Raw genomic sequence first — 27,956 nt, 5'->3', positions numbered from 1 at the left:
GTCCGATGCAGTTTTCGGACTTCGGTTCGATGCAGAGGGCAAGGCCCTGGTTAGTTCCAGACTTCGGTCCGATGCAGTTTCCGGACTCCGGTCCGATGCAGTTTCCGGACCTCGGTCTGATGCAGTGGGCAAGGCCCAGTAGTTGCTTTATATGTTATGGTATGGTATGTGGTAGTTTGGGGGAGCTCACTAAGCTTCATGCTTAAAGTTTTAGTTTTGGTTTCAGGTACTCAGATTTCAAAAGAGGAGCTCGGAAAGATTGCAGTGCACACACCATTTGTTCAGCCTGGGATGTTTATACTCTCATATACATGACAGTTGTTATATTATTCTGAGATACATTGTTGTGATTTTTCTATGACGTATGATAACTATGGTTTTATTACTGATTTAAAGCGAAATTTTTAGACTGTATTTTTGGGATGTTACATATAATCACATAGATTGGCCCCTGCCTCTTCATCGGGCGTCACTCGGCATCGGATAATGTCCGGCATCAAGCCCCACCTGGCATCGAGGCTCGCTCGGTATACAGATTTATTTCTCCTAGGCCCCGCCTGTCGCTGGGTCCCGCCCGCTATACACATACAAACAATATCATATAATCATAGTAGCACGTTAGAATCATACACAGTACTATATCTTCCAGTCCTAAGCCCTCGCCTATCATGGGCCAAGCCCCTACTCTACTAATGATGAGATATGGAACCCATTCCACACTCAGCTAATGATGAGATACGGGACCCGCCCACACTCACCTCCCTACCATGCACATACAAGTATCACAAAGACAGCAAGTATAACTAAACACACACATAGTCATCGGGTACCACCCGACATCGAACCGTAGTCCGGAATCATCTGTAAAAAATTCCTCGAGCCCCGCCCGACATCGGACCGTAATCTAGAAAGGTACAAATACAGACGCATGCAAGAATCACAAAGACATCAAGCATACCAACATTCCTCGGGCACCGCCCTTCATCGGATTGTAATCCGGAAACACCTAACATAAATATGGGCCGGAATTGGTGCCTTCGACTTGTTCAAACAGGAGGAAACTCATCTCAAATGCTGAAGCTCACTGTAAGAAATCCTTGGCTCCAGCCCTGCCGACTCTCCGAGCTATCAATACCAAAATGTAACCCAATTAGCAATTAAGTTCCAAACCATGTTCCATAACCCTAACTTTGGGTGAAATGACCGTTTCACCCCTGGACCAACAAGATTCACAACCAAGGCCCAAAACTATAAAATCCATAAAAACCCATCAATAGCCTAATTTTCCAAATTGGGCCCAAACCCTTACATGGGCCTTTCCCTAAAGTCTATTTACTTTTCTTAACCAATGCTTTTTCAATGGCCCAAAGGTCCAAGCCTATTAGGCCCAATCAAGGCCTAACTACATTGGGCCCACTAAGGCCCAATTCATCATCCAAGGCCCATTAGGGAAAGCCTAACAATGCAAGCCCAACCAGAAGTCCAATACTATAAAATCCTTAGTCCATTATGAGCCCAAACCAAAGGATAAGTCCAATACCAAGCTAGCCCATAATCAAAGAGCCCAAAACTTGCACAGGTGATGCTCTCGTTGTGAGGTCATGAATTTGGCCCAGAAACTTCCTCGAACATGCTCTCACGTCGTGAGGCTTCATTCCTCACATCGTGAGTCCGCATCTGACCAAAAATGAGCATTAAGCTCCTAATTCATTAAGCCTTAACATGGGATAGTCTAGAGGGTCTTCCTTGACCCCAAGGATCATAAAAATCGAAGCTTTCTAGTCACATATGTCCAATACATGACTTAAACACCAACTTAGATCAAAATGAAGGAAAAAGAGCCAAGACTCAAACTTGGAGTCCAAAACCATGACCAAAGTCTAGATCTAAAACATATAGGACTTAAGATACCACCATGATCCACAAAGTTGCCAAATTTATGGATCTCATGCATGCTAACCAACATTACAAGCCATGAAATGCATGGAAACTTAGATCTAGTAAGAAAGGAAAGGAATGGAATGAGCTTGGGGACTTACAAAAGGTCCAAAAGCTCCACAACGAGCTGATGATGAAGCTAAGATGCTAACAAACGCAACACCAATGATCGTCTTCTTCCTCAAAGAGCCTCAAAGCCTCAAATTCTCTTGAATAACACCAAGGATGACCAAGAACTTCAATGGGGGCTGAGATTAGGGTTTCCAAAGGTCTTGGGAGTGAAAGAGGTTGAGGAGAAGCAACCCTAATCATCTCATACCTTTAAATACCCGAAAATTAGGGTTTTGATGCATCAGGCGCTCACCCGAACTACTCCAACTTCAAACGGCCATAACTTCTTCGTTTCAACTCCATTTTTGACGTTCTTTATATCCATAGAAAGGTGGCGAGAAGCTTGGTCAACGATCACTCACCCGAACTACTCCAACTTCAAACGATCACTCACCCGAACTAATCCAACTTCAAACAACCATAACTTCTTTGCTTCAGCTCCATTTTTGACATTCTTTATATCCACGGAAAGGTGGAGAAAAGCTATACTCATCTATCAACTTATCCTCACCTCAAAACCTTCCGAAAAAAATCCAAAATCCCTAGAAGGTCGAGATGTCAAATTACGATTATACCCTTGGCCTCCGAAGACATAATCAAACACTTGGATTACGTATACCCTAACACCCACATCCAAAATGGGTCAAAACCTTCCTTTCTTAAGACCCTAACCCTTATGAAAACTGATGATTGGGCCACAACCCCTAACAACGAAGCACTTTCAAAACCAGGTGTTACAAACACGATCTGAAAAGACTGAACATTATGTAGCCATAATTATACATGAATGAATAACTGAACAACATTGCTACAATATCCGAACTTCCAATAACCAAGGCCAGCTACCAACTCAGACCCACTAGGAACAACAATTCAACAACCAAGAAATCGAGAGTACACCTACATAGAGACCAAGGTGTATAGCCTGAAGCTTCAATTGTACCTTCAATGGATATAGCCTGAAGCCTTCAAATATCCTCGGTTGATGATGAATACTGATATAACCAACGATCAGAAATGGATCGAAACCTAAACTTGTCGATCCCACGCATACTGAACAACACCCACACGAAGATACTCTTTCCGAACTCTAAGGTCGATCAATAATTTCCCCATCTTAGCCAAAGTTAATTAACTCATATCGTGGGCTAACCATGCTTCCTATATCTGATGCAAGATATGAGTGACTCAACGTTTTTCACTCAAAATCACTAGAGCTGCCAAAAGGAACTACTGACCACAACTATTTCCTTACCCATCAGCTTCCTATAGTGAGGACAACACATGTGTCCTTGGAGACATAACGCTATCGGCAACTTGCTCTGCACCCAAATCAAACCTTAAATTCTCCGCAACCATGGAGAACTCTGAAGGATCCTTGAGACACGTAACAAAAATTTACTGAACCACAGATTCCTCCGATCCATTGAGTTGAAACCATAAAATCGGACCGACCAATGATCCTTCAAGCAGAATACCCATTTCTGCCCCACTTAGGGTTCGAACCATCATCGACTGACGTCTACAACATCAAAGCCTTAGATCAGCTTAACAAAGTACATACTCAACTTGACTCTCATAATGCATAAAACAATACAAGATGATCCTTCGAATAATCATAAGGAAATCTGAATCTTAGATGGAGACCTCGAAGACCTTCCCCAGCATCACCAACTTAAACTTAGCGAAATCGATTATAATATCATTGGATTGATGAGGCATCTTACGAATTGAACTTACATGCATAAAACCTTACATTTGGAAAATTGATCCACAACCTCATCCTCCTCTTGAAACTTCAAGAACCCCTTACATATGCTCAAAACATAGCTCCGACAAACTTAGCATATCTACAATACTCTCCTGCCCAAAACAGGAGCAACTCGATGTCTCCTCGGATACACCCGATCTCCTCAAATCTGTGTTGCCTATTCAACTTATAGCATGGTCTTTACCCTGGCCATTGAACCACAAGAACAATCGAGTGTCGATCACTCCCTCAACACGCTTAAGATGGATAAGTGTGCAAAAAGAAACATTTATTTATAATGAAAAAGTTCCTCACCATTTTTCTTCTTAGAGTCCATGTAAGACTATTTCATTCTATAAATATGATTTGTTTTCTATTTTCTATAGCTTATACTTTTTTTCATTCATTTTTTTTTATCAAACACATTAATATAGGTTCTTCAAAATATTTAAGACATCATAAATATTTTTTTATATAACTTATTTGTGAAAAAACTAAATTTAGATAGATCAAGTGACTCATGTCTCATATCTTAGCCTCGCCCCTAAATACAATCGTGAAATCATAATTTCGCAACTAATAAATTAGAAATTGAATGTACTTTGAAAGTGATAACACTTTTTGTTAACCAATTTTAATGAAAAATATATTTTTAAATTTAAGGCTAGTTCATAACCGGGTTATTTAAGAATTATTAAAATTTGTCATCTAACATTTTTTTCTAAATAAAATTCAAAATTCAAAGATTGCTACTTTCCGGTTTCAAAACTGCATAATTCGTAAGATAGGTTTGACAAAGATACCTGGTCGTTGATAGTTACAAGCTATAAAATTTATTTGTATATAATTATTTGGCAAAAATAAATAAAATTTATAAAATTATATAAACACAAAAACTATTTTTTTTTTAATTTCAAAAGCTATTTGAATTAATCTCTGTATCATTTTATTCCAAAATAAAAATTTCTTTATCTTATACTTTTAAACAAAGTTTTTATTATTTACTTTGAATTTTTTGAAATAAATAAAACATCAAGTTCGTAATATATAGATATTAGTACATAACTAAATTTCAAAATTGATAACCCGTTATTTTTCTAAAAGGTGATAAATCGTTAAATAAGATTTGAAGAAACGATATTTTTATGAATCTCACCTTCAAATTTGTATCCCTTCCATTCTACTCATTTCTTTCGCTTGTCTTTGCGTCATGCTCACATTTCCACTTTGACTTCAAACTTGTCTCCTACTCACTTCCCTCATTCGTCATTCACTCATTCCCCCATGCCCAGTTTCCGTATTTGACGCTTCCCTCTATACAATTCATCTCCCCAACTGTCCATTCCCAAATTCCCAGAAGAAAAAATGGACAAAAATCAAGAACTCAAACTCACCCAGATGAAGAATTTCGTCCAAAAGCTTGGCTCTACAACAGAGGCAAGCAACTGATCTTAATCTTAATTTCATCATGATCATGTATTCATGTATACTGTATACAGATACTTTAAACTTTTTCTACTCAATGCTATTCAATTTCTTAATCTTTCATCGGTTTTCGGTGTTATGTAGAAATACGGCGACCCAACTCTCGAGCGATTCTTGATAGCAAGATCGATGGATCCCAATAAAGCAGCAAAGATGTTTGTTTCATGGCAGAAATGGAGGGCTTCGTTTGTCCCATCAGGGTTCATCCCTGATTCAGAAGTAATTGATCAATTAGAAGCTAAAAAGATTTATTTACAGGGTTTATCGAAGGATGAGTTCCCTGTTATGATTATCAAAGCTAACAAACATTATCCTGCTAAAGATCAACCACAGTTTAAGAGTAATATCTTTACTCTCTTCTTTTTCACTATAGTTTGCCCTTTCATGTTCTAAAATTAGAAGCTATGGCGTGTTTGGATGTGGGTATAGCGATTATTCATAGTTATTTCAGTAATCAATTTTGTTACAACAAGTCTTCAAATTTGATTGGGTTGATGTCAAATTAATCAGAAAATCAGATTTTTTTTCACCAGATACATCAAACATTTCAATACTTGGTTTCAGAGCACACATCCAAACACCTGAATTCTTTCGTTGAATAGGAAATTAACTAATATAGTAATATGTCAATTTACTTCTTTCATATATAATCAGAAAGCAAATCGAAAACCCACAAACATAAGGAAACTAAATTAGATCGCTCCTGAAAATTTTGTCTAACTCATGCCATTTTTGGATATTGGAAATTACCTTTTTGCCCCCAAGGGTTTCTATATTGGGAAAGGGTTTGAGTTATCTTACATCGTACTTTGTTCATTAAGATTCTTGTCATTTCTAACAATGATGTATTGCTAACTCTTTGTCGTTTTGGGGGCAATTTTAAAAGTGTTAACTCATAAATACTTGATGTTATTAGTAATATTCGTTTTTTTGTTTGTTTGTTACATTTTTTTATTAAGTTATCACATTTGTTGCCGAATGGTAATGCTTTTTTAAGTTGAGAAGTCTTAGATAATATAAATTAAATGGTTCTTGAAAAGATTCTAGTAACATGCCTTCTTCATTGCAAATTCATCACCTAACATATAATTATAAATTAATATTTGTGGGCCTAATGGTGTGTCCCTTCTAACAGATTTGATTTAGTAGGCTTAAGAACTTTTAAGTTTATAACCTTGAGTTGACTTTAATTTGGTCAACTTCCATTTGTTTATCAATTAAGAAACTTTTGAGTTACAAGTAAAGAATCTTTGATGTAAAAATTAATTTCTTTTTCTCTACTGAATGCAGAATTTGTAGTTCATCTGCTTGACAAAGTGATTGCAAGGTATGTTAGAGCATTCAAATGATTGTTTAAGTGTTGCTAAATTGGTTAAAATTAGGAAGCTCATATGAGTATGTGCTTGATAAATCCTTTTTGTTCTGGCATATAATTCTAAAATTGGGAATCTTTTTTTTGTTTTTTCTAAAGATTCATTATTTCGTGTATCTGATTCAGATATGGGTCAACAAGTCAACCTTAATCTTGTGTTGCTCGTTTCAGTGGATTTAAAGGAAAAGAAATAGGAAACGAGAAGCTGATTGGTGTTCTTGATTTACATCAAATTTGTTACAAAAACGTTGATGCTCGTGGATTAATCACCGGATTTCAGTTTTTACAGGTAATTTAATACTCCTCATCATGTAGAGATTGTGTTTTTTAGTGTTAAAAACAAGAAATAACAATGTATTTACATTGATATCTTCCATTTACAACATTGTACATTTGAAAAATATTTGAATTATAACAATAACATCCAAAAACAAAGCAATTTTTAGTTGATACATTTTTCAAAGTAGTCTTAAATCTTAATAAGAAAAAAACTAAAGTGCATTGCTTTAATTGGGTAGATTTCCAAAATTTGCTTTGATGAGTAAAAAAGAATTAAATTACAATGTTGTAATAAAAAGAAATGAAAGTAAAATGCTAGAATACAAATCAATATTCACTACTATAATGTCTTAATGAGAAAGAATTAGAAGTGCAATGCTATAATTTGGTAGATTTTTTTGAAGTTGCGTTCATGAGAAAAAAAAAAGTGAAAGTACATTGTTGTAATAAAAAGAAGTGAAAGTAAAATGCTAGAATGCACAAATAAACCAAAGAACATCTCTATTTCTTGCATTTAACCCTTTTATTTATTGGTTCTAAAGAAGCACTAAATTCAGGATCTTATTCATGTTATCTTGATTAAATTTTTTGTAGGCATACTACCCCGAGAGGTTAGCGAAATTGTACATATTAAATATGCCCTGGTTTTTTGTGAGTATTTGGAAGATGGTTTCTCGATTCTTGGAGAAAGCAACTTTAGAGAAGGTATATTGTTTTTTTTTTAATTAAGTCTATCCAGCTTGTAAAAATTGCAACAAATGAATATTATGCATTTTTACTTTGAAACTTTAATTTTGTTTTTCAGAGTTAAAATGGTTGGTTTTTGGTTGTTAATATAGGTTGTAATAGTAAGCAATGAGGAAGAGAAAAATCAATTTATAAGAGAAGTTGGAGAAGAGGTGTTGCCAGAAGAATTTGGTGGGAAAGCGAAGCTAATTGCAATTCAAGATGTTGTACTTCCTTCGTTGGAAGATTAACTGTAACTATAATTGTAACTGTAACTGAATTATTGTACTACTAGTGAGTTGACATCTATTGATATAATCTTACATCATGTAACAACTTCTCATAAATTTTATGAAATCAATAAGTTCTAGCATCCAAGTTTAATATTGAGTTTTTGATGAGGTGGCCGAATGTCAAAACCTCATTTGGAGAACAAAACTTTTACTTGGTGATTAAAGTTTGTATAAATGGTTAAAACTTGGCTTGATACATGTTTGAAAACAATGAGAAATTCGACAAATGTTAACATGGATACATATTTTATATGATTAATAATGACAATAATAATCCAAATAAAATGCGATAAGAAAGTCAATCATGTGAAAAATGCATAGCTAACAATTGTGATATTAGTTTTTAGTAACTTAAACATAATTTTTCACAGAAAAATTATGATTTAGACTTGGGAGATGATGGAGTTCAAATGAAAGAGAGAAGAGTAGAAGATGAAGTTTTAAGATCTAAAACCTCAATTTTTGAATTCCACTCCCTTACTTATGTATTCCTTTAAGAAAGACGTAAGTTTCAGAGCCAAGACATCTCTAACCATACACTGAAAAACCACTTTTATACTATAAGTTACACTATGATGCTTCAACCCTACACTCTACCTAACACTATATGTAGCATTGGATTTTAGTGTAACACTAAGGGCATGTTTAGGTTAGCTTTTTTAGGATAAAAGTGATTTTTAAGAAAAGTGTTTATTAGCTTATGGCTTTTAGGAAAAGCTGATTTTAAAAAGTGTTTGGATAAGAAAAGCTGTTTTTTAGGAGTAAAATGGTTTAAAAAGCTAAAAAGCTAGGATTTTCTAGCTTTTGAAAGCTTTACTTTTTCCTATCCAAAAAGCTGTTTTAAAAAGCGATTTTTAATTACATAAACACTTTTTTAGCTTATTGGCTTTTTGAAAAGCTAAAAAGCTAATGAGCTATTTTAAAAAGTTATCCCAAACACTCCCTAAATATAGTGTTAGAAGTTTTATTTGTACAATTTGGTCCTTTAACTTTAAATTTAGTTATGTTTTGTTTATTTTATACAATTATAATGTTTATATAATAATGTTATTTGTATTATCATATTTAATAATTTAAAATGCAATAGATATTGGAATAAAACATGTAATTATATATTACAATCTTATAAATTGTTTATAAGATTGTAATATATGTGAATATTTTCAATTTACGAAATGTTTTAATTGACCATTTGTGGGAAAACCATTTCAATACATAATTATGTAGTATTTGTTTTTAAATGTATGTGTAATATTTTCAAAATGCATGTATAATATTTAGAGTAAATTACACGAATGGTCCCTAAGGTTTGGAGTAATTTGCGCATTTGGTCCCTAACCTATTTTTTTAACTTGGAGGTCCATACTATTTGTTTTTTTACGCTCTTGGTCCCTACTATTTGTTTTTGTTACGCACTTTGTCCCTGTCTTACCTAAAAAGACTATTATTTAAATAGGAAAAAATGGTGGGGTAAGTAAGGTAAGGTGAGGAGGGTGAGATTGGGGGTGTGTTTTTTTTAAATAAATTAAAAAATCAATGGCAAAATAGTCTTTTTTAGGTAAGACAGAGATCAAGTACGTAACAAAAACAAATAATAGGTACCTTCCGAGTTAAAAAAATGAGTTAGGGACCAAACGCGCAAATTACCCTAAACCATAGGGACCATTCGTGTAATTTACTCTAATATTTATTTAGATTTATGTCCGATGGAACTTTATTTTATTTAATAAAACCGTTTGCCCATGTTTAAATATTTGATAATATAATTTATCAAACATTTGTAATAAAAGTATATTAGTCAAGTTTATATAAACCTAATAAATATAATGTTTGTTTTTGTAAAATTATAAAAGTTGGATAAAGAAAAATATACTTAAAATATTCTTTCTAGTGTTAAATATATAAAATATTCTTTTTAGTGTTAAATATATTGTAATGAGTTGGAGGACTTTAATATTTAAACTATCTTTTACCTTATAATTATATGTATAATGTAAAAAAAAAAATGTTAATGGTTGGAGATTGTCTAAACATAGATGAATGCTTATTTCATAAGAAAAGATATTTTATAGAAATAAACTATTATTTAGTTATTAAAAGATTGAATATGTAATTTTAAAATGATATTTCTAGTGTGGCTGGAATTAGAAAAAAATACTACAAAATTTATATAGCTTTTATAGTTTTATGTAAGGAAAATGATTTAAAAAGATAATAAAGTTTTAATAATGTATAAAACACCATTCTATTTTTTTTGTACATAAATACCATTGAACCGGATATTGTAGGTAACCATCAGGTTACTCGGTTTCCAAAATGTTTAAAAGATATCATTATTGTTTTTTTAGTACAAAAAATACCACTAAGTATACTATTTGTATGCAGAATACCAACGAAATACACATGTGTTCAAAATAAATCTTGTGGTAACCAAGTATTTTATGTAAATGGAAAAATAACTTAAAAGCGTAATGAAGTTTCCAAAATGTTCAAAAAATACCACACTTTTTGTTAACTTCATTGTTAACGGATTATATAGAACACAATCACCAAAGATCATGCATTGTCATATCTATTCACAATAGTTATGCAATCTTTTTCATTCCCCCACATGATCGTTCTTGTGGTAACATGATAAGTAAGTGGGTAACAACCTTAGTTAAACATTCTTGCTTCCTGATCGCATTATATGCTTCAAACCTAAAACATATATATGTGATGTACATAAAAATATTATACATCAAGATTAATCGTTCATTAGTGTTGCGGCACAAGAGAGACACAAAGGAGAAATGGATGTGACATTATGTCATGGGAATTCCTAAATGTGGATGTAGAGAGTAAGAGTTACGTTTAATTCTCCGAGACCAATGAGAGACGAATGGTCATGAACACTCAGTGTCATGTGGCTGATTTGATGACAATTTGTAGTCAAAGTAGAGAGAAGCATATGTGTTGGAGCACTTGAACGACTTGCATCCTAATTGATGAATTCTTAGTTATGTGCTTTTATATGATTGTATTTAGATACAAACTGATCGAGTGAGGGAATGAAAGAGAATACACAATTGTTGTGAACTGGTACGACGTGAATGATCTTCGATAACCGTGTTTTACATAATTCGTAAACAACAAAGTTAACAAAAGGTGCTATGAAAAAACAACCATGGTATTTTTTGAGCATTTTGGAAACTTCAATGGTATTTTTTATACTAAAATGTGTACTTGGTTAGTATTCTGTGTACAAATGATATACTTCAATGATATTTTTTGTACTAAAAAACAATAGTATTTTTTGTACTAAAAACAATAGTATTTTTTGAACATTGTAGAAAATCATTTTTCCGTTTACCTAAGGTAACCGGTTACCACAAAGTTTTATTTGAACGCATGTGTACTTCGTTGGTATTTGGTGTACAAAAAATATACTTTAATGGTACTTTGTATACTAAAAAAATACAATAGCCTTTTTATACATTTTTAAAACTTTGTTGAATTTTTAAGTATTTTTTTTTTTTGCTTAATCCATGCATCCCAATACCTTCTTACGCTGATATTCACTAAAATAATAATAAGGGATTTTGGTGCTAAATGACCATATTTTTTACATTTATCAAGAAATCATTATGTATTTATTCAGAAGAATCTTCTTTGCATTTTGAGTGTTTCATATGTAAAATGTCTCTAGCATTTTGCTAGGACTTATTTTTTTTAATATATATTCTCCTTTCAAAAAATATATATATATATATATATATATATATATATATATATATATATATATATATATATATATATATATATATATATATATATATATATATATATATATATATATTGGCTAAATGGCATGATGATTATGCAAACTAACTCCAATAAAATTTAATATTTTCTTTTTTAGGGAATTTCTTGAAATATCAATAAATGATTACATATTTTATATAATGCTTTTTTAGATTTGTTTTTATTTATTGATGCATGTGATTCCTCATTCTATTTGGTTGATGTTTTATATAGCTTGATGATAATAAAGGTTAATGTCACTATTGTATAACAATATTTTTCGAATTATTTAAAAGATCTCTGTAATTATTTTACGACTTTATAGAGGCGTAAAGTGGATATTAACTTGTTTTTTTGGTCACCCATACAACCATACTTGATATATCCGGATTTATATGCCACGTAAATACTTGAAATATATGCTCAAATGTTGATGTGGAAAGATGTGGCTTAAAAGTAAAACTCTAGGTCTAAAGTAGATATACACACATATGTCTAGGGACCGTTTATGGAAAGTATTGGGAAAATGTGTATAACCCATTTAGAGAATGTATACATAGGTTATAAAGGGGTCCTTAAACCAAAAAAAAAAAAAAAAAAAAGTTTAATGTTTATTAGCATATTAGATTATTAATAAGTCAAAATAAGGTAACTTATGAAAAATGACTTATTAATGGTTTTTCACCGCTATAATCTATTTTTATCCAAGTAATTTTTTAGCTTATAATGGCATGAACTGCAAATAAGCTAATAAGCTTATTTGCCAAACACCCGTTAATTCCTCGTTCTAGTTCTCTTGTGTATCTTTATGCATAACACATACATTCTAGAGGGTGTATATTTAAGAATGATGTTTCAATTTTATAACTTTATAATGGATAATTAATCGAGATTTGTACAGCATATGAAAAACAAGACTGTTTTTGGTGCATATTTCACGAGATTTTCTATCTTGAATTAGGTAACAAATAAGGTCTAATTTATACCGATTTTATTGAGTTGTATTTTTTTGGTGATTTGAATCAAAAATGAGTCCTTTAACAACGAAAATTTTGTGCTAGGATGGAGTTTGTAACATCGCATGCCAAATGTTCGATAAAGTTCTTAAAGAGGTCTAAGTCTGATAGTGTTCTTGCCTTCTTAGGGTTTCAAAAACAGGGGTTTGACTACCAACGAATACAACATGTAGTAAAGCAAGTAAATAACTTCAATAATTATTAGCACCGATGAAAAACAATGATTAAGAGGAAGGTGGAGGTGGCTTTTTTTTGTGGGTTGTTGACGTGGGTAAGAAGAAATTTGTCAAACGTTGTGTTTCTTGTTCTCCTCGATTACCCACAAAGAAGGTAAGGATAATGAATTTTTGGACAATCTAGCTTTTGACTCAAGTGGGTAGTGAGATAGGAGCTTAATGAATTTAATGAATTGCAGGTACGGAGAATGATTTTTTAGGAAAGGATGAAGGAAAATTGAGTGAGCATAGTAATGCATTTCATTGAAGTCAAAGCAATAACCCGTCTACCTCTTTAAAAACTAGAAAGTGGCATTTTAAACCCATCAATCTCCACATTTATTCCCCTAGAAAGTAAGAAAATAACTTCTAACAACCTTTTAAACCAATTTAAAAAACTTTGTTACCACCGGTCACATTAACCCATGATCTATGTAGTTATTACGGTCTAAAATCATATAATGGTCACATGTCGTGATTTAAACAATGATTCTCATAGTAGGATAACGGTGATATAATGTTTTTTAAAAATTATATATATATATATATATATATATATATATATATATTATTTCAGTGAATTTTGTAGGTGGTGTATTGTGATTGATTCTTTTTGTTTTTACAAATCATTTATGTTTTTACAAGAACCAATCTCTCTCTCTCTCTCTCTCATAGGTGAGACTCGTATACTATACGAGTTTATTAAAAATAAAAGTTTTATATTTTATTATATCTCAATTTTGATAATATTATTTTATAATAATTCATTATTGTAATTATGTAACAAAAAATCATAATAAATGTTTTTAGTAGTAGAAAAAACAAATTATTTATTATTATATTTATTTTATGTAGAAAAATATATTTACCTTAAATAATAAATAAATGTTTTATTAGTTATAGTGTTGATCTACACATTTAATATAATAAATACTTTACATATATAATAATAGAAGTGTTAATTAGTGGAATTGTTTAATTTTTATTAACAAAAAAATAAAAATAAAAATACCACATAATGACATTTGGAATTTAATTAATTAAAAAATCTCATATAATGATATGTGGCAAAAATCTTGAAGAAATAACAAGTGACAAAAATATTTTCATTTATTAGGGTAGATATAAAATCACAAAAAAATAACTTGTTTACAAGTTAAAACTATAACCTTTTTCACAAAAAGAGTTACATATTAAATGCATAACTGAAGTTTAATTACAATTACAAATTAATTAAATTAATCGATGTTTGATTACAAATTAATTGAGTTTTTATATCATTTGTCCATTCCAACTTGTTTCCATATTATTTCTTCTGAGTTCCCATTATATTACAATTAGGCGAATGCCCGCGCGTTGCGCATAAACACCTATATAGTTGAAGTCTTTACAAATATATGATTTTTTAAATATAACAATAACGATATTGTTAAATTTGATATAATAATTTGTATATACTAAATTGATATAATATATTGATTATTTTGAATTATATGATAATATATACATTTATTATAACTTCTTAATCTCAATCGTTTGAATGACTTTTACCCGCGAGTTACACATGAATAAAATTATATATATATATATATATATATATATATATATATATATATATATATATATATATATATATATATGATTTGATGTTATTTATAGTTGTTTTTATTGTTAATTAATTTTTTAAAATTTATTTGCTTAATGTTTTAATTTCTATCATTATAATTATTTAAAACATCAACCATTTTTTTTATTTTAAAGCTAACAATATAATCATTTATATAGAGTTGTTTTTAACTATTGTTATTGTAAGTTATTTTAAGCTATTTATTTGGAAACTATTAACGATTATAAAAATATATTTAAGAAATATTTTAGTTAAATTGAAATTGGAATTTAGTTTTTGCTTTTATCACTACAATTTATCACTTTTAACTATTTATAAAATATTCTTTAGTTTTTTAATATGGAAATGAAATTTATATTTGAGTTGACATTGTAATGCGCAGAAACACCTATATAGTTGAAGTCTTTACAAATATATATTTTTTAAAATATAACACTAACGTTGTTGTTAAATTTGATATAATAATTCGTATATTAATTTGATATAATATTGACTATTTTGAATTATATGATAATATATAAATCTATTATAATGTCATAATCTCAATCGTTTGAATGACTTCTACTCGCGAGTTACACATCAATAAAATTAAATATTATATATGGTTTAATATTATTTATAGTTGTTATTTTTAACTAATTTTTTAAAATATATTTGCTTAATATTTTAATTTCTATCATTATAATTATTTAAAACATCAAACATTATTTTTTGATTTTAAAGGTAACAATATAATCATTTATATAGAGTTATTTTCAACTATTGTTATTATAAGTTATTTTAAGGTACTTATTTGAAATTTTTTAACGACTATATAAATATATTTAGGAAATATTTTAGTTAAACTGATATTACAATTTAGTTTTTGTATTTATCACTATAATTTATCACTTTTAACTATTTACAAAATATTATTTGGTTTTTTTAGTGGAACTGAAATTTATATTTAAGTTGACACTGTAATGTTATATTTAAATTAACAATTTAAGTATTTTGTCCAAACTGTTCAAAAATTATAGCTTTAAACTGATAATGGTTTACATGCAACAACATTTTAAATCTAATAAATTAAGTATAATATGTTAAAATTTAAAGACATAACTTTATAAATAGAAGTAAAGATATTATTTAAAAATTGAAATTTAGTTTATTTATGATTACACTTTAGGTTTGATATTTATTTAACCTTGTTAACCAACTTACAATCATTATTAGAAAGACACTACAATTTATCACTTTTAATTATTTATAAAATAATCTTTGGGTTGTTTAAGGTAAATAAAATTTATATTTAAGTTGAGCCTATAATGTTATATTTTAATTAATAATTTAAGTATTTTATACAAATTGTTCAAAAATTATACTTTTAAAATGATAATGGTTTACATTCAACAATATATTAGTACTAACAAATTAAGTATAATATGTTAAAAGTTAAAAAACATAATTTTATAAGTAGAATTAAAGATATTATTTTAATATTGAAATTTAGTTTATATATGAATACACTTTAGATTTGATATTTATTTAACCTAATTACCAAATTATAATTATTATTATAAAGAAATTGAAAAGGCATGAGAGTTTCAAATGAATGTGGTGAAAGGAAAAAAGAATGGGGGTTTCAAATGCATGAGATTTAAGAAAAAATGCTAACTTTATAAGTATGAATGATGTTAAAGAAAGGAGATTAAGCTTATAATATTACAAGTTGTGGGCTAATCTATATGAGAGAACTTATGCTTTTTTTAATCTGTATAATAAGCTTAAATAATCAAATAGCGGGAAAAAACTGGGATATCGGTATTGAAATATCGGTGAAATAGCTGTCGATATCAGCGATAATTTCGGCTCCGATATTTTCTGAACGCTATGTGAAACCGCGATTTTACAACCCCAATTTTGCAAACACCAGCGAAACACTATCTCACTGAGATCTCGGCACTATTAACTGCTCATCCCATGATAATAAACATAATACTCATATTCATATGTTATTTACTATTTACTTGATATTTTGTAAATGTTCATCAATTTTAATGATCAAGACATAAAAAAGGCTCAAAATTTCCAATGATCAAAGATGACTACATGCTACATTGATAATATCTATGTATACCCAACAAAATGTGCTAAAAGAGTATCACAACTTAGTAAACTAAGAAATGATTCAACTGATAAAGTGAAAAAATCAATTATTACGGGATTAAAGTGAAGAATATTATCCAAACTAGATTATAGTCCGTGTTAAACGCGGGAAACACATAAAAAAAACATATAATTGTCTACATATATTGCATAATGATTATTAAAAAAAAATATGGTTATTTGTATTATTGAAACGTGTAAAAGGTACATTGAAAACGATAAATATCTATAATCATTGAAGGACCTATTTGTAGACAATATTTTTTTTGTTTTATTAGTTGAACGACCTTCCTCGTCTCATATAGTTATGATATTGTTATATAATTATAAACATTTTAATTAGACGTTTCTTCCATAATAAGGTTATCTAATTTAAACATATATTGATAACCAATATACCGTTTTTTTCACTGCATTAAATATTCACAACTATTTCATTTATTCAAATAAAGTCCTATAATATAATTTATAGAATGTTAAATGTTATATGGATTTAATCTTAGTATATCATCAATGGAGATTCTTTTCTAAATCATGATTGACTTATTTTAAATTGATTATGAATATAAGTGCTAGCTTTTATGTTTGTTCTTATTTATTTGGTGTTCGCAAGAATTTTGCATTAGTTTTGGCGCAACTTTAAATAATTTTAGTATATCATCAAAGTAATTTGGTATATCTTTCAATTATATGAAATATCAAATAATGACATTTCATTACTATTGTGATAATTTAGTTTATATATTGTATTTTTACTAATATTAACAATCTTATTTTTTTCTAATAACCCTAACGCTTTTACTAATTGTACTTTTTACAAATCTCCTAATATCTTATAATTTTTATCTTACTTTATAATTTTTCATAACTATGTTATTTTCAAGATTGACTGTCTTAATAGTTTTTTTTTTTTTTTTTTTTTCAGTCTATTCAAGTTTATATTTCCTTGTACAACATCATCGTTTGTATGTATTCTGAAATTTCACTTTAAAAATGCTTAATGTTTACACATTGATATTAATTTTATTTAATAAACCCGTGTAATAATTATGAAATATATATATATATATATATATATATATATATATATATATATATATATATATATATATATATATATATCATTTTAATTAACATTTACTTCCTTCAATAAATCAAATTCCTCAATTAACAGATATATTTTTGGAAAGTAATAATTATAATGGGACAGCAATATCTAAGACGTAAATGTTTGATATACTTTTGGACGAAAAAAATCAGGATCATTAAAAAAATTTATATAAAGAAAATACAAATTTAAATTTGGTGAAATTATGGATGAAATTACTAGCGAAAATTATTTTGGAGGGAGTTGTATTTTGTAGGGTATAATAATATTATAAAATTCGAAATATGTATTTTTGTTATGTAAATTTATAAATTTTATTAGTTCTATATAAAGATAAAAAAAGTAGGTCGGTATGATATACAAAAACATAATAATTTCAATGATATTTTAAAATCATGCCAACATTAACCAGATTCTTATGACATAAAAATTAAAAAAAAATCATAACCATCTCTAATATATAAAAATAACATTTTCGTATATTTGATGTAATTTATGACAAAAAAAAAATTGAAATATATGAATACGTATATTTGATAAAAGAACAAAAAAATAATCAAAAAAATATAAAAAGCAAAAGAAGGTACAGACCTTCTGGTGCACAAGAGCGAATGTTTGAAGCAGAGAATGATAATGAAAGTTATAAACAATAAGAATGATGTTGTAGGAGAAGGTTTGAAAAAAAAAAACGATTGAAAATAAGTATGAGCTGCGGATTCAAGGATGAACCGTATATGTATGTGATAATTTGAATATGATTTTTTTGTATTAATGATTTTCTAATAAAAATAGATTTTATATTAATGGTTTACTAATATAAACAGATTTATATTAATGGTTGATATTAATGCCTTGATTGAAATAGTTTGTTAGTAATATGCTTTTAAAATTGACCATATTAAAATCTTCATAACCGGAAATTCATGATTTAAAATATGGAAAACTTTTATTGGAATTAAATATATTCCATTTTAACGAATGTAAGTTATTGTTTGACGATTGGAAAACATTTATTGGAATTAAATACATTTCATATGGGGAAGATGATGTTAGCAATTTGATCTAAGGGTGGAAAAAATAAGATTGAAATACAATCAAATGTCCATATTATTTAAGATGATGTCACAAGATTTCTCTTTTAATAATATTTAGAGATTAGAGATGTTCCAAAAAAGACATTAGTTTGATCTTGGTTCGTATCACCGATCAAAATTTTTGATCTCGTTCATTTGAATGGATATATTTTTAAATTAAAAGTTCTAAAATGTTTTTTATAAAATAATTTGCAGTGCATAAGAAATTTACTGATTATGATATTATGATATTATTGATGAAAAAATATATGTTTTCAAACACAAAATGAAATTGTTTTAATGTTAATTTTGAAGAAAAATCTAAGATGTCATGACAACTAAATGGAAGCTATTCACCCACAACAATCTTTTTGACCTCATGTAAATATCTCAAAGTAGCTGTTAACCCACAACAATCTTCATTTTTACTTGGTGTAAATAGATTTTGGATATGTATTTTGCCAATAAAAATAAGACATAACAATATTTTTTTTCTTTGTCCAAAAACAATCTAATGTATCCTTTAAATTTTAAGCCAAAAACGAAAACAATTTGTCAAATATTAGGTTTTGATTTTTAATTATCTTTTTTTTACCTCATTGATGTTCCGTTAGGTAGCCCGCGTTTCACTTTGAGTGATAAATGAGGCTCTAAATTTAGTAAGCTCGATAGATTTCTGGTTACGGAAGGTATTTTTTCATCATTCCCCCATCTTACGGGTCTCGTCTTGGAAAAAAAGATTCCATATCATCGTCCTATTTTATTATTGGAGCATTGTGTTGATTATGGTCCTACTCCCTTTCGGGTTTTTCATTCTTGGTTTGAGATGGCTGGTTTTGATGATATAGTGAGAGATTCTTGGATGTAGCCGATGAACGGGGTGGTATTAGATAACCATTGGGTTATTTTTAAGAAGAAATTACAGATTCTTAAATCTAATTTAAGGAAGCAGAACAACAATAGTCGGGATCTGGTTGCTAGTAAAAAGAAAAACATCCAAGATTCGATTAAGTCGATTGATAGTCGTTTGATGAGTGATGATGACTCTGCTACTTTGAGAGAGAATAGGGTATCTTTGCTTAAAGAATTGGCGGGTCTTGATCATTCTTCTTAGTTAGATGTTTTTCAAAAGGCAAAGATTCAATGGAATATTGAGAGTGATGAGAACTCGGGTTACTTTCATGATATCATTAATCGTAAGAGACGTCAAATTGCTATTCGAGGTTTAATGCTTGACGGGGCTTGGATTGATAATCCTGTTCGGATCAAGGAGAAATTTCATGCTTATTATCAGGCTCTTTTCTCGGAGAGTAGGGAATGCCACCCTTTGACAAAGGCCAATTATTTCAGTACTATCAGATTGACTTTTTGCAGTCCCTTTTTACACGTGAGGAGATTAAAAGGGTTGTTTGGGACTGTGGGTCTTCTAAGGCTCCAAGACCCGATGGATTTACTTTTGGGTTTTTCAAACGTTACTGGGATCTTATAGCGGATGATGTTGAGGCATTTATCATGCATTCCTTTCATCATTCTTCTATTCCGAAGGGATGAAATGCTTCCTTTTTTACTATTATCCCCAAAGTTCGAGACTCCAAGACTCCGAGAGACTTTAGAACTATTAGTCTAATTGGGTGCCAATATAAAATTATTGGTAAACTTTTAGCTAATAGATTGGTGGAGGTCATTGCTAGTATCGTTAGTTTGGAGCAGTCTGCTTTTGTCAAAGGTAGACAAATTCTTAATGGTCCCTTTCTCCTTAATGAGGTTGTGGCTTGGAGTAAATCTTCCGGAAATTCCATGATGCTTCTTAAGGTAGATTTTGAGAAGGCCTATGATTCCCTATCATGGGACTACCTTTTAGATATCATGCAGATTATGGGGTTTGGTCCGTTATGGTGTGGTTGGATTATGGAGTTATTGAAATCTTTGAGGGCTTCGGTTTTAGTCAATGGTTCGCCTACCGATGAATTTTAGATTCATCGTGGTTTGACACAAGGAGATCCTCTTTCTCCTTTCTTTTTCATATTGGCGATGGAGGGTCTTCACGTGGCTTTGGTTAGAGCTCAGATGGCTAACATGTTTAGGGGAATCTCTATTTCAGTCATTGAAATTTCTCTTCTTTTATATGTTGATGATGTTATGTTGATTTCTTCTTGGGATCCTGAGAATGCAAAGTGTCTGATTCGTATCCTTCGTTGTTTCTTTATGGCTTTGGGTCTTAAAATCAAGTTGCATAAAAGCAAATTGATTGGTGTGGGGATTCCTTTATCTCAGGTCTCTAGTGTTGCAGACATGATTGGGTGTGCAGTTTCTAAGCTTCCTTTTATCCACCTAGGTGTTCCTGTTGGTCAGAATATGTCTCGTATCTCTGCTTGGTCAACCGTGTTTGATCGGTTTCAGAGCAGATTGTCAGGCTGGAAGGCTAAATGCCTTTCTTTTGGTGGTCGGCTTAGTTTGGTTAAGTCGGTTCTGGGTTCCTTATGTAGTTACTTAATGTTGATTTTTCTTGCTCCTGTTTCGGTTCTAAAGTCTTTAGAGTCGATGCGAGCTAGATTCTTTTGGGTAGCAGACTTGGATGAGAGACGTATTCACTGGGTCAGATGGGACAGAGTTTTAGCGGCAAAAGCAGAGGGTGGTTTAGGTATTGGGAGTTTATATTCCTTTAATATGGCCATGATGCTACGTTGGTGGTGGAGATTCTATCATTTTCATGATCTGTTATGGGTTAAGATTATCAAATCTTTGTATGGCTCAAATGGAGGTTGCAAGTCTATGTCCCCTAGGAGATCCGGATCGGGACCTTGGTGTGGAGTGATTCGTATGTTTACTCAATTGCGGGAGAAGGGAATCGATATTCAGTCCTTCTTTCCTATCAGGGTTGGTGATGGGAACCATACATCTTTTTGCCAGGATTTGTGGATTGGAGAGGCCCCTCTTACCAAAACTTTTCATGGAATTTTTGTTTTGGATACTGCTAGACAAGCTACAGTTAGAGATCATCTAACCTTGGGGTGAGATCCAGTTACTTTCAGACGTAGTCCTAGAGGTAGCATTGAGCAGGAGAAGTGGGATGCCTTTATTTCTCATTTGCAGGATTTTCAATTGCAATCGATTCCTGATAGATTGGGCTGGTCTATTGATGTTTCGGATACTTTTTATGTATCCTCTGCTCGTTGGTTCTTAGATGGGAGTATGCTTCATTCTGGAGGTGATGAGACTAGATGGAATAATTGAGTTCCCATCAAGATCAACATTCTTTTATGGAGGATTCAGTTACTCAGTATTCCTACTAGAGAGAGATTATCTCATAGGGGAATCATGGTGGACTCGATTTTATGCCCTATATGTTCCCGTTCGGTGGAATCTGTTGATCACCTTTTTGCAGAATGTATTGAGTTGATGGAGATTTGGCCGCGCATTGCTATTTGCTGGGGAATTCAGATTCCGACCCAGTTTAACGTTCACACCCTTATTAAATGGTCAGATTCTGTTGCTTTGAGAAAGGGTCAACGAAAGACATTTGATGTTGTGGTTATGATATCTTTCTGGTGCATGTGGAATTGTCGTAATCCGACAGTTTTTGGAACGGTTATGCCTAGAAAATCCACTCTTTTCAATGATATTGTTTATAGATCGTTTTTTTGGATTTCTAATAGATGTAGTAAAACCAAGATTAATTGGAGCTCTTGGCTTCATAATCCGGCTTTGCCACTTTGTTATTGTCATTATTTCTTTTTAATTTCTTGTTAGTTTTTTAATAATATATTCTGCCGTTCCAAAAAAAAAAAAATTACTAGTTATAGAAAGATTATCGATAAACTTACAAAAAAAAAAAATCTTTTTTTCAATAAGCCAGTTTTATTCGTTCACCGTACCCATTAGTGTACTCATATTTAACTTTTTATTTTTATTTGAGTGATGGATCATGTTAATTAAAAAAAATAATAATAGGAAAGCACCGTGTTTTTACCTGTGGCAACGCGTGTATAAAAACCTTGCGATTAGTCGGAACCCAGCCCTTTCTTCCCCGGCGGCGTTAATCTCTTTCAGTGCGGCGGCTTAAACCACGGCCATGGACAACGGAAAGAACATGAAAAAATCATCGTCTTCTTCGAGCAGAATATCTGTCGAACAATTCGTCTCGAAAATGAACCCCCTTATCGACATGGAAAAGGTAATCGGCCTTCTACTTGTTCATTCTTTTTAAGAATTCATGTCCAAAATTTTCCAAGATCATAAATTTATCTTACTTTGAGAGGTTAATTTGATGACATTGACTCATTTTAGGCTAAATAGGGTTCTTAGGGTATCAACTTTTGAGCTCAAACTCATGACACTTAATTTAAATCACAAGGAGGATCGTATGTTTTATCCTAGTTATACATTTGCTAAATTGATGACTACAAGATGGTTGGTTCATTTGAATGTTTGATTTTATCGTTAGAGATTAATGATCGGCACTTTGCGTGTATATAATAATCATCATAGGAAGCCGAGATTTCTGCATCAATGAGCTCTGGTGCTAATAGAACTTTGGACTCTGCATCAAAGAAAGGATCTACCCTTCTTAATTTGAAATGCGTTGATGTTCAGGTTTGTAAACTCTCAAAATTCTGATCATTAGCTTCACTATTTTCTCCATTCTAAAGCAAACCAAATACAATATAGATTATACCTTGTTCTTAACTGTAGAGTGGGTTGATGGGCAAAACTCTTATTGAACTTCAATCAAACAAGGGAGATGTGCTTCCAGCTCACAAGGTAAAAGATCTCTCTTCTTGTATATATCTTTTATTATCTTATTCACAAATTTCTTCAAAGGTTATTATTATTATTTTTTTAATCTTGTTACAGTTTGGGACACATGATGTTGTTGTTATGAAACCAAACAAAGCTGATTTAAGTTCCCCTGCCCTTGGACAAGGTGTTGTATATAGACTAAAGGATTCATCAATCACCATTGCTTTTGATGATATTCCAGAAGAGGGTTTAAACAGTCCTTTACGCATTGAAAAAGTAGCTAATGAGGTACACCTTTCACAATTCACAATTCACAATTCTAATTTTTCTTCATTCATATTTTTCATAATCATTTTTGTGTCTATGTAGGTGACATATAGCAGAATGAAGGACACATTGGTCCAACTAAGTAAAGGTGTCCAAAAGGGTCCCGCTTCAGATTTAGTTCCTGTATTATTTGGAGAGAAAACTCCATCAGTAGTGAAAAAAGATGTCTCCTTCACTCCATTCAATAAAAACCTTGATCACTCTCAGGTGTTTATCTCATACACATTCATAATTCATGAAATATATCCATGACTAAATAAATTCATTTTTTTTTCTTCCAAGAAAGATGCTATTAAAAAGGCGCTATCATCAAAAGACATTTTTTTGCTTCATGGGCCTCCTGGAACTGGAAAGACAACAACTGTTGTGGAAATCATATTACAAGAAGTCAAACGTGGGTCAAAGATTCTTGCTTGTGCTGCTTCTAATATTGCTGTTGACAACATTGTTGAACGCCTTGTTCCTCACAAGTAAATCAATTCTCATTTTCTATTTACTTTTTAAAAAAAAAAATTTAATTCTGACTCAAATTTTAATTTTATGATTAGAGTAAAGTTAGTGAGAGTGGGTCATCCTGCAAGGTTACTACCTCAAGTTTTAGATAGTGCTCTTGATGCACAGGTATGGAATATGAATTATCATTAATTTAATAAAAATATTAATTTGATATGATTTTAATTATTGTTAGGTGTTACGTGGGGATAACAGTTCTCTAGCCAATGACATCCGAAAAGAAATGAAGGCATTAAATAGTAAATTATTGAAAACTAAAGATAAAAACACAAAGAGAGAAATCCGTAAAGAGCTTAGGATTCTTTCAAAAGAAGAACGCAAAAGGCAACAACTTGCTGTGACAGATGTAATTAAAAATTCATCTGTCGTTTTAGCAACTCTCACAGGTTCATCATCACGCAAATTAGATGGAATTTCATTTGATTTAGTTATTATTGATGAAGCTGCTCAAGCCCTAGAAATTGCTTGTTGGATTTCTCTCCTCAAAGTAACAAAACAAAACCTTTTTTTTTTTTTTTTTTTTTGTCAATCATTGAAATTCACAACATATTTGATTATTTAATTTTGTTTTTTTTAGGGTTCAAGGTGTATACTTTCAGGGGATCATTTACAACTTCCTCCAACAATTCAAAGTATTGAAGCTGAAAAAAAGGGATTAGGAAAAACTCTTTTTGAACGCATTGCAGATTTATATGGAGATGATGTCATGTCTATGCTGACTGTGCAATATCGTATGCATGAACTTATAATGACTTGGTCTTCTAAAGAGCTTTACAACAATAAAGTAATTTAATTTCGACCCCTTTTTTAACCTTATTTTATGTATTAATTATAATTATGAGTAATGAATTAATTAATAATGATAGATTAAAGCTCATGGAAGTGTTGCTGGACATACCCTACATGAGCTTGAAGGTGTTGAGAAGTCTTCTTCTTCTACAGAACCTACTCTTCTTCTCATAGACATTGCAGGGTAATCAAAGCATATTTTGATATAAAATTTCTGAATGATAAAAAAATAATAATTATATTTTTAGGTGTGATATGGAGGAAAAGAAGGATGAAGAAGAAAGCACATTGAATGAAGGTGAAGCTGAGATTGCTATAGCACATGCAAGAAGGTTGATTCAAAGTGGCGTACGTGCTTCTGATATTGGAATCATTACCCCTTACTCAGCACAGGTAAAGTAAGATTCCTTTTTGGTGTAATGGAATTGAGGAAAGGAATGGAATCGTTGATTCCGTTGGAATGAGAATAACTTTGTAGGTTGTGTTGCTAAGAGTGTTGAGAACAAAGGATGACAAGTTAAAAGAATTGGAAATTTCAACGGTCGATGGCTTTCAAGGGAGAGAAAAAGAAGCGATTATTATTTCCATGGTCAGGTCAAATTCAAAGAAAGAGGTATTTATTTATTTATTTTTAATTCTTGTGTCATTTTTAAATTCAATGAACATGTTGACATTGTTTTTTTTTTAATAATGTTTTTAGGTGGGGTTTTTGAGTGATCGTAGACGGATGAATGTTGCTGTGACACGTGCAAGGAGACAGTGTTGTGTTATATGTGACACTGAGACTGTGAGTAGTGACACATTTTTAAAAGGTTTGATTGAGTATTTTGAGGAGAATGGTGAGTATTTGAGTGGTTCGGACTATGGGAATTAAATGGAACATGTAATAAAAAGTTTAACTTTGTGTTTTTCAAAGACTAGTATAATATGCGTGAAATGTTGGGTATAATTTCTTTATAAAAAGTATTATGTTATGATAAAGAGATGTGATCATAATGTATGAAATTAAACGTATTGGTAGACAAATTGATGTACAAAATATACTAACAAATTAAAATAATAGGTAGTCATTTATTAAACAAATTATATTTTAATACGAAATATTATAAATAAATATTATCAATGGAGATTAATATCTAGTAATAATATTTATTTATCTCTAGTGATAATCTTTATTTATAATATTTTGTATTAAAATGTGATGTGTTTAATAAATGACTAACTAAATGAAAAGGTTTTATAGAACATTTTAAATAGATGAAAAGGTTTTATAGAACATTTTAAATAGATGGTGATTAATAAGTTAAATTCATACAAGAAAACTAATGAATGAGCTTTTACCATTGAAGATGTTATTTAATTAGAGTTCAAAATTAATGGAATAATGATATGACAAACATATTAAGTCATAAGTCTATCTTATATTATATTATAAAACATATTAGTCATATCTTGAATTTAAGAGGTATAAGTTAAAAGTTTTTTTTATACAAATCAATTATGCATAAATAAATCATTAATACTTGTCAAATGTTTGAAGACTTAAATTAAAGAATGTTGTTAAAAAAAATTCAATTTAAAGCAAAATGAGATTTAAAATACTAAATTCATATATATAAATTAATTTATATTTCTTAAACTAGACACTATTATTAATTATTTTACATAAAATGTATAAACATGTAATATAAATATAAGGTCTAATAATAAATATTTTATTTAAAATTGATAATTTTTTATCACATAATAACTAATAATAAAATCAAATAATTATTTTCTCGTAAGAAGATTATTTGTCAAAAGAGCTATTTATTGTCGTTGCTTTGTGTGGGCATACATTTAGTCTAGTGATAATATTTATTTATCTCTAGTGATAATATTTCTTAATCTCTAGTGATAATATTTATTTATAGTATTTCGTATTAAAATGTGATGTGTTTAATAAATGATTAACTAAATGAGGAGGTTTTATAGAATATTTTAGATAGATAGTGATTAATAAGTTAAATTCATACAAAAAACTATTAAAAGAGCTTTTACCATTGAAGATATCATTTAATTAGAGTTCAAAATTAATGGAATAATGATATGACAAACATATTAAGTCATGAGTTTACTCTTGGAGAGGCTCTTATAATATTCACATAACATAGTAATAAGTTATCATAGATAAATAACAATTTAAAAATCAATCATAAGTAATATACAAACACATATTCTTCGGTAAATACTCACCTCAAATGTAGACCAATATCTAATTGGCGCTTTAAAGTATAATAATGATATATGAGAATCACCAAGTATAATAATGATATATGAGAATCACCCAATATATATTCACATCCAATAAGCTCCTGAACGTATGAGAATGATTTATGGACATCTACAAATGTTTAATTATGCAAAATACTATACTTACTTATCTTTAATTACTTAATTTAGGTTCACATACACCTAAAGACACTTATAGACCTCTAAAACTATCATATATGACATTAGGGAAGCACTGGGAGTACCCCAATCTAAACTAAATATGGACTAAAACAAACTTACCAAGACATTATAAGAGCTCACTCGGTCTAATGGAATTGAGCTAAACTCCACATGATAGAGTGGAAAGTCAGACTTACACTAAAAACATGAAAAACTCATCCAAATTGATT

The 27,956-nt window shown here is 30.3% G+C and overlaps 2 protein-coding genes across 2 annotated transcripts; both read left to right on the top strand.

Annotated features, from left to right (window-relative positions):
- The first annotated feature begins 4,971 nt into the window (after positions 1-4,971).
- Positions 4,972-8,034, top strand: LOC111917816 (sec14 cytosolic factor). Its single transcript, XM_023913459.3, has 6 exons — positions 4,972-5,236; positions 5,369-5,624; positions 6,575-6,611; positions 6,828-6,945; positions 7,530-7,640; positions 7,775-8,034. Exons 1-6 carry the CDS (start codon positions 5,165-5,167, stop codon positions 7,910-7,912), a joined length of 732 nt encoding a protein of 243 aa, XP_023769227.1. The 5' UTR covers positions 4,972-5,164; the 3' UTR covers positions 7,913-8,034.
- Positions 8,035-22,888: 14,854 nt separating this feature from the next.
- On the top strand, positions 22,889-26,242 carry LOC111917817 (uncharacterized). Its single transcript, XM_023913460.3, has 13 exons — positions 22,889-23,098; positions 23,413-23,517; positions 23,617-23,685; positions 23,779-23,952; positions 24,034-24,198; positions 24,274-24,461; positions 24,540-24,612; positions 24,680-24,991; positions 25,082-25,288; positions 25,371-25,477; positions 25,542-25,686; positions 25,772-25,906; positions 25,994-26,242. Exons 1-13 carry the CDS (start codon positions 22,997-22,999, stop codon positions 26,165-26,167), a joined length of 1,956 nt encoding a protein of 651 aa, XP_023769228.1. The 5' UTR covers positions 22,889-22,996; the 3' UTR covers positions 26,168-26,242.
- The last annotated feature ends 1,714 nt before the right edge of the window (positions 26,243-27,956 follow it).

Source organism: Lactuca sativa, chromosome 4 (genome assembly GCF_002870075.4).
Source record: "Lactuca sativa cultivar Salinas chromosome 4, Lsat_Salinas_v11, whole genome shotgun sequence".
NCBI lineage: Eukaryota > Viridiplantae > Streptophyta > Magnoliopsida > Asterales > Asteraceae > Lactuca > Lactuca sativa.
The sequence above is the reverse complement of the archived record's forward strand: the minus strand, read 5'-3'. Positions and strand labels throughout refer to the sequence as shown.